Source organism: Oculina patagonica, unplaced genomic scaffold (genome assembly GCF_052425735.1).
Source record: "Oculina patagonica isolate OP01 unplaced genomic scaffold, crgOcupat unplaced748, whole genome shotgun sequence".
NCBI lineage: Eukaryota > Metazoa > Cnidaria > Anthozoa > Scleractinia > Oculinidae > Oculina > Oculina patagonica.
Window position 1 is genome coordinate 1 of NW_027558634.1, and position 8,961 is coordinate 8,961.

Here is an 8,961-nt window from a genome sequence, read left to right on the forward strand (position 1 = left end):
AAGAAAGCCGGGGCATAATAATAATAATAATAATAATAATAATAATAATAATAATAATAATATAATAATAATAATAATAATAATAATATAATAATAATAATAATAATAATAATAATAATAATAATAATAATAATAATAAGGTTCTTATTGCGCATTTAAAATTCTCAATGCGCTTAACATGAAAGAATAAAACGATAAAAGTAAAAAATGTTTTTAAATACAGAAATTCAGTTTTAAGTTAAAAGAGTAAAAATATTAAACTAGCTAAAAATCTAACTAAAACATGCAATAATTAAAATCTATGACTAGGTTAAAAACTATTGCAAAAAAGAAATGTTTGAAGGTTATTTTTAAAAGTCGTTATACTCTCAGACTGTTTGACAACTAGTGCTACTTACCTCATTACTTTCACTAAATCTGGCATCAATTGTACAAAGAAAGTCCCCGAAGAAAAACCCATGATCGCCATAGACAGGCATACGAACCAAACTCTCCTGGAAGCAAAAATGACAACAGATACAGCGACGTAACACAACATGCTACAACAAGCTCTGTCACACGCGACAGAGTACAGTAGAACCCCTTGATTTAGCGGCCACTCTTTGGGAAATGGCAAGTTGCCATTTAAGGGCGTTTGCGCGAAAATCTTCGCACATTGACTCTTTTCTAAAACTTTCACCTTTGTGAGATTATGAGTTACTCATGTCAGAAATGTAAAAAAAGAGTGGTCGCCGATTTCGTCGCGGAGATAAAATGTCCAGAAGACCACTGAGAAGTGGAAGAGGAAGTCGTCTATCAAAAAAAAAATTCTGGGTCACAGACCATTTGAGGGGGTTAATTGCTAGCGAAGTTAACGCAATGGCTACCAGCCCTGTATGCGTTTAGAAAGTTTCCTCAGCGCGCAGTAAGGGCTCGTAATAGCGGCTCGTCATAGGGGCTTGTAATAGGGGCTCGTCAGAAATTAGCGTAAGGCCTTTAGAAAGGTCAGATTTTTTAAATACATTATAACGTGATTAAAACCGTTCGCCTTATATGAGCTTTTTTTAGGATGACTTAATGGAAGATTTATTCAAGTCCCTGCTCACTAAAAGAAGACCAAGACAGCTATCCTCCGAAAGCTCCGCAGATACTTCGCCAGAAGCAAAGAGACTTAAAGAGAAGGAATCTCCATCCTCTCCCGAACAACGTGACGAAGGAGACGACATAATTTTACGCGCTTTGGACATGTCTGAAAACCTTCAAAAATCACTGGAAGATATTCTTAAGAAACTCGAAAAGTTGGACGCTATCGAAGTAGCGGTAAACAATTTCCAGAAGTCTTTCGAGAACCTCGAACGAAGATTAGAAGTCCTCGAAGGGGACCACGACAACATTAAGCAAGATGTTGAAGATCTAAAAACCAACTTAAACGCAAATGAAGCAGATAAGAATGCAACCAATGAAAGAATACAAAAGATCCAGGACAGCGTTGACGCGAAACTTGCAACACTGGAGATTCAAAACAGTGAGCTCCGCGAAAAGCTTAAGTTGGTCGAAGATAAGCATTTATACCTGGAAGCTTACTCGAGGCGCGAAAACCTCAGATTTGAAAACATCCCAGAAGACGCCACAAACAAAGAGGACACAGAGACAGCGCTGCGCTCGTTTATGGAAACGAATCTGGGCTTCCGTGATGCTGCTAACGTAGAAATACAACGAGTCCATCGAGTCGGCAGAAAGAAAGATGACAAGCTCCAGAACCATCATTGCTCGCTTCCTACGATTCAAGGATGTTGAGAAGTTGCTTTCGCTGGGACACCGACTACGAGGAACAAATTATAAAGTGTACCAAGACCTTCCGTTCGAGATCGTCGATCGCAGAAAGAAGCAGATGGATACCTTCAAAAAGGCAAGACGCAACGATATTCCCGCAGCCTTCAGTAAATCTCAGCCCGACAAGCTATACATTCGAGGCAAGCTATGGCCATCTGGAAAGCCTTTCGAGCTGTGAACTGCTGGAACATTCACGAAACTGTGAGGTATAATACAGTACAAAATTAGTCCGTTTTTGCTAAGTTTTGAGTTGATTAATTGCCTTCTCTCGTAAAACTCTGTAAGCCAAGTCTCCTAAAGTGTATAATGAATCTTTCTCGAATTGAAATAATTGTTAGGCGAGCGGTCACGGAAAACGCGAAACCTCTGTCGAAATAGTCGTGAAGCAAAACCTTTCAAACCCTTCACGGCTGTTTCTCAGCAATCCATCTAGGCGGCGTTTAAATGTTTTTATGTCTTCGATTTATTGTATAGGCGTGTGTGTGTGTTTGTTGTATTTCTTTAGCTTTCTGTGTATTTTCTGCCCTTCTGCCATTCAAAACTATTTACTTGCATTTTCACTCACTCTGCGTTCAGCTATACCTTGCTCTTTATCGAAGCAAATTAGGAAAAACCTTTTCGTCTCTGGTCAGCCATGCAGGGTTTTTGCATTATTTTATTATCTACCGCAAAAAAGATGAATACACTTAACGACCTACATCTGAAGTGCCTGTCGCTAAACGTAAGAGGGCTCAACAAAACTTTTAAGCGTCGATTAATATTCCGATGGCTACACAAACAAAAACAACATTTCATTTTTCTGCAAGAGTGTTATAGCTCAAATTTATGCGCATCAAGATGGGAAAATGAATGGGGCGGCAAGGTGATATATAGTCATGGCACAAACCATAGTAAAGGCGTGATGATTCTAATTAACCCGTCAGTGGACTGTAAAATTGAAAAAAACTATTTGTGACAAAAATGGCAGGTTCATTATCATAAAACTCTCCCTTGACGAGCAATCAATTGTTCTCGTAAACATCTACGCTCCAAATGACGCAACCCAGCAATTAGGTTTCTTTACAAGGCTTGATCAATTATTACAAGATTTCTCTCAAGACAATATAATAATCGGAGGCGATTTCAACTGCCCGCTTTCTACAAAGGATAAAATTGGTGGAAAACCCGTCACACAGAAAGCAAAAGTCATAAAGGCTATTGAAACGCTTTGCCATACTCTGAGTCTCCGCGACATTTGGCGAAGTTTAAATTCCGATCTCTCCCGCTTCACTTGGAGAAATAAGTCACTTAAAATACAATGTCGTTTAGATTTTTTCTTAGTCTCAGAAGACCTCTGCAGTCAAACGAAAGGTTGCGACATCCTACTAGCACCTGAAAGCGATCATTCAGCTGTCACTTTACATATCCAATCAGATACTCTAGCTCAGAAAAAAGGACCTGGTTTCTGGAAGTTTAACAGCGCACTCCTCAAAGATGAGTACTACATCGCCTCCCTACGCGAGAATATTCCCAATTTTAGGGAGAAATACTCCGATATAACTAATTTGGGCCTGAAATGGGATCTTATTAAAATGGAAATCAGGGGTTTCACCGTGAAATATTCAAAACAAAAAGCAAAAGTGAACAAAGATAAAGAGAAGTCACTGCAAGAAAAAATCAACACCTTGCAGGCGCAAACCGAGAAACACCCGCACAACAAGAAATTACTCCTCGAACTTAACGCAGAAAAAATGCGGCTAAAAAGAATAATGAATTACAAGACAAAAGGCGCCATCCTAAGGAGTAAAGTGAGATGGCACGAACAAGGCGAGCGAAACACGAAATACTTCTACGGCCTAGAAAAAAGAAATTACAAGAACAAGACAGTTACAAGATTGAAAATCGCTGAAAATGTCTTTACAAGTGATCAATTTGAGATTCTTGAAAAAGAAAAACAGTTCTACAAATCCCTTTATAAATCAAAAAATGTAGATCCGAGTAAATTCGAAGAATCAATGTTTTTTAACCAAGGAAATATTTCTCCGCTAACAGAGGAAGACAAATCAGCATGCGAAGGTCAAATAACCATGGATGAATGCCTTGAAGCACTAAAAGATTTCCAATCTGGAAAAACACCAGGCACTGACGGCTTTTCAGCAGAATTTTACCGTTTTTTCTGGCACGAAATCGGGAGAACCTTAACAGACAGTCTTAACCACGCCTTCCAATCGGGGAAGCTTTCTATCACCCAGAGAAGAGGGATTATCTCACTAATTCCGAAAAAATCTAAGGACAAATCTATCTTAGAAAACTTAAGACCAATTTCGCTTCTAAACGTAGACTACAAAATCCTCACCAAAGCTATCGCAAAAAGACTTGAAAAAGTACTACCCAAGATCATAAATGCCGACCAAACTGGCTATGTCAAAGGTCGATATATCGGTGAAAATATTCGCTTAATGCAAGATACTATTTATTTCACAAGCCAAACAAATTGTGAAGGTATAGCTATCTTTCTTGACTTTAAAAAAGCTTTTGACTCGATAGAATGGAACTATCTATATGCCGCTCTTAACCTCTTCAACTTCGGGCCTGATATCCTAAATTGGATCAAAATAATATATAACGATGTTTCCAGTTGTGTCATCAATAACGGTCATGCTTCTGATTTTTCTCGCTACAACGCGGAGTTCGACAAGGTTGCCCCCTATCCGGAATTCTGTTTATCTTAGGAATTGAATTATTTGCAAGAGCCTTAAAGAACAATGCTTCCATCAAAGGCATTCAAGTTGGTGACAACGAAATAAAAGTAGCACAATATGCTGATGACACCACTGTTTTTATCCGCGATCTAAAATCAGTTCATGAGCTGCTTAGTTTTCTTAAAGATTTCAGTTCCATCTCCGGCCTAGAGATTAATACCGCGAAAACTGAAGCAATGTGGTTAGGGCAGTGGAAAAACAGACAGGACACTCCCTTCGGCTTCAAATGGCCGAAAGAACCGATACTTTCTTTAGGTGTTTTCTTTTCACATAACCAAATTGATGCAGATGAACTCAATTTTGGTGCTAAAATAAGAGACCTAGAAAAATCGCTGAGCGCGTGGCAAAGAAGAAAGCTAACGCTATATGGAAAAATTAATATAGTTAAAACACTAGGTCTCTCTAAACTGATCTTTAATGCTTCAGTCCTGCACGTCCCATACCACTTTATCGAGAAAATCAACAAGATTACGTTCAACTTTATCTGGGACGGAAAACCATCTAAAATCAAAAGAACTACCATAATAGGAGAAAAAAAGAACGGTGGACTAAAAATGTGCGATTTTACAATTATGGAAAAGGCACTAAAGACAGCTTGGATCTACAGAATTCAAAGCAACTCATCCGCTGCATGGAAATTCATTCCGGACCACATTATGCGACAACACGGCAATCTCACTTTCTTAACGCATTGTAACTATGATGTTAAATCTCTAAAGCTTGAAAATCTGCCGGATTTCTATTGCTCAATCTTAAAATATTGGCAAAATTTTAAAACACTAGATGACAACAACAGTGATATTAAACAGGAAATTATATGGAATAACTGCAGCATTCTTATCGACAGAAAGCCAATCTTTTATAGAAATTGGTTCGCCCAAGGAATTGTTCGTTTGCACCATTTACTGAACGAGCATGGACTTTTTTACAACCTTGCTGAATTTAAAATAAAATACAACCTTAACGTGCCTTTCACCGTCTACTACGGCCTCCTCGATGCCATACCACGTGCGTGGAAAAATGAACTAAAACTGTGTAACCATACCGACATTGTCAACCAAAATAGTGAAACACTCTTATCGACTGCTTCAATTTACTCTACTTTCCTAGATAACTCCTTCAAACCACCAACTTCGCAAAGTAGGATCCTTCGTCATGGCTTTACTGAGAGTAATGTACAAAAGGTTTATCAACTACCTTTCATTATTACAAAAGAAACCAAAATCATCATGTTCCAATATAAAGTTATACACAACATACTTCCCACACAGATGAGCCTTTATCGTGATGGCCTTTCTGACAACGACATCTGTCTTCTTTGCAATACTGAAAAACAGACTTTAAACCATTTGCTTGTCAATTGCTTAAAAACAACCTCCTTCTGGAAATTATTTGAAGACTGGTGGTATGAAAAGTCCCAAGAACGACTATCTCTAACTCAAAGCATCATACTATATGGTTTTTTCGGTAAGACATCACACTGGCAGGCACTTAACTATTCAATTATCCTGGGAAAACACTATATTTTCTGCACAAATGGTGACCAAGACGAACTGTGTTTCCGAACGTTTCTTCTTCGTCTTCGCGACAAATTGCAGATACTTAGAGAGAGTGCAATCGCAAGTAAATGCTTAGACCAATTTCAGCGTACGTGGGCTTTCCTTCTGTAAGACTTCTTTTATAACATTCTAAATTCGTACTGTATATTTGAAGCATATAAGTATTGTAGGTAAAGTAGGATAATTCAAAATTAGGCGGAAAATTTGTAATTTTTGTAGTGTTATGTAGTGTTACTAGTGTGTAAGCGTGTATTATATATGAAGCAAAATTGTGTAAAAAAAAAAAAACCTGTATAGTAGTAGTAAATACTGTAGTTTATAAAATTATTGTATAGTAAGTAGTGTAGTATAAGTATTGTTTTTGTAAGTAGTATTGTAACTAGCGTATGTTTTTGCTTTGTAAGTAGTGTTTTTTTTGGTGTTGCAATAATAATAATAAAAAAAAATATAAAAAAAAAAAAAAAAAAAAAAAAATAACGTGAAAAGGAATTAAAAAATCACTTGAAGATGACGACAACCTTTTTTTGAATGATTTTATATTACCAGCTGTCACCTTTTATTCTGAGACACTTGTCTGTCATAAGCAGTGCTGGCCGCTATAAAATAGAGGCAAAAACAATAGAAGAATCCTTGTCGGGACGCCAAAAGGTGGCTGTGGCCGCTTTATAGAGATTTTATTTAAAGTGTTATACTGAAAACAGTTTCAAGACTTTGATAACTGGTCGATTTATAGCGGATGGGCGCTAAATGGGTGGGCGCTTAATAGGGGGTTTGAGCGTATATCGTTAAGTCTCGATTATGGTAAGAGAGTCTGAAACATACTTGGTAGGCAGGAAAAAAGTAAGAAATGGTGCAGGTCCTAGCAGAAAACTACCAAACCCAGAGCCTATGTATCCTGCAATGGTCAGCCATCGGTGACATTGCTGCAAAAAAGAAATTCAAATTATGCTTATCGTTAAAACAAACTGAGGTTTGTATCAGAGCATCTACACTAGTCTTATATTAAACAAGAATGTTACTGTTTTCGTCGTAACCTACGACCTACAGCGATATCGTACTGGATCATGACCGAATCGCACTGAAATCACGGCTGGTTTATACGCGAGTTTTAATCCCAGCGAGGCAAAAATTTCAGTGAAAATCGCGACGAAAATTGCACCAAATATCGCCTGCAGTGTACAAGGGGTTTCCCGCACACAAACCGCTCGTCTCGTTTTCAGTTTCGCGGGACATTAGAGATAACGAAGAGAGACCGGTCACCATTGAAGAGTTTCGGCTTCATCTGTAAGGATACGAATATGGCTGACAAATATCTCATAACCTCAAGGCACGGTGTGTGTTATAAATACTCACCGTTTTGTCTCCTATCCAGCCTGCCAGTGGTGTTACAAGGGTATATACCACTGCAAAAACGAGAAAAACTAGGCCGATCTGAGTAGCATTCAGGTTCATCATCTAGCAGGACGAATGGAAAGAAACAGGTATTAAATGGTATATTCAGCCCGCGTGAATAACAAATCCCGAGGGAGTTATTCTTTTGTATTTTTGCTATTGGATTTTTCCAATTCAAGTCGGCCATCGACCCTAAGTCGAGTTTATTGCGAGCGAAGGTTGTAACGAGAATCGCTCAAAGACGACCAGGAAGCCAATTGCAACAAAGGACCACAACGTCAACAAATAATATTGCAAAGAACTTTAGAAAGTCTAAACATCGTGAACATAAGAAGTATTCTGGACATGTGCTCACGTCTACAAATAAGCGTGCTCTCATTCGGTTTCCAGAAGTCTGAAGTAGAGCGGATATCACCTGTCACACCCTGTCAAATGTTGTAAAAAAGGAAAATTCTGAGTCCTGGACAGAAGTCGAGTTGTTGCTTGTTCAGTTCGCTAATAAAAGCGTTTCATTTTCTTACCACCCGTTGACAGACCAGTTCAAAAGCTTTTCTTCAGGTTGATATATTGAAGGCAAAAATATATAGCCTAACAACAAGTTGACAACTAAGTAACAAGAAGTATCCCTTGCTTACTACTATGTGAATAGGTATATTAAACTTTTACGTAACAGATAACATACAATCTTCCCTTACAAGAGTTTTCTGCTAAATTTTCTTTTGAAAATAACCTACCCTTGGCTGATACTATAGTCCAATAACACGAGTAGGAAAGAAAACTTGGTTTTGGTGTCGAACTAAAAAAAATACTTACTTCTTCCAAATGCAGTCCCAGAATGGGATCAAGGTAACCTTGTGTTATCCCAGCAGTGGTAAAACGAACAGCTGTGATAAAAAAAGTTCACAGTCAAACCCGAGAGGTATTTTTCTGCGTAGCTTTCAATGTTGCACCGCGATTGGCTGTTTGCCAAAAGCGTCTTGCAAATTTGCCGAAGCTGGTTCCGGTTTCGTTTTGGCAAGTTCAGGTTTTCATCACAAATCATGATCAACGCGTTACACGCAAGTCCTGGCCAAACGAAAACGCAAGTAACATGTAACTCATTTTTGTCAAGCCCGTTCCGGACGTTCGGTTAGCTAAATGCCTGGAACAGGCCACTTTTTTTGCCTTTCTTTTCTAACCGACCTTAGTCCATGCAAATTATTCTTCTTGGTCTTGTAATAGATAAACAAACAGAAATGCGTGGTCTTTTACTAAAATAGGCGAAGTGTCAACCTACAATAGGCCATTTTCATATTCTCGGCATTGGACTGGAAATAGCTCCTAATGAGGGGGAATATCATTTAAAATTATAGATATATTATTAATTAGTAAAGAGCGTCATGTCATTTGCATTTGAAATGATTACCCGCATGTTAGCCTCCATTGCAAGATAGTTTCAATCCAATATCGAGAATACG

At 38.2% G+C, this 8,961-nt stretch overlaps 1 protein-coding gene across 1 annotated transcript; it reads right to left on the reverse strand.

The window, feature by feature from the left end:
- Positions 1–398: 398 nt before the first annotated feature.
- LOC144641197 (MFS-type transporter SLC18B1-like) lies at positions 399–8,388 on the reverse strand (the record flags this gene model as incomplete). Its single annotated transcript, XM_078500234.1, has 4 exons — positions 399–494; positions 6,935–7,035; positions 7,466–7,567; positions 8,318–8,388. Coding segments are annotated over 4 exons (370 nt in total), but the record flags the coding sequence as incomplete, so codon positions are not given.
- Between the last annotated feature and the right edge of the window lie 573 nt (positions 8,389–8,961).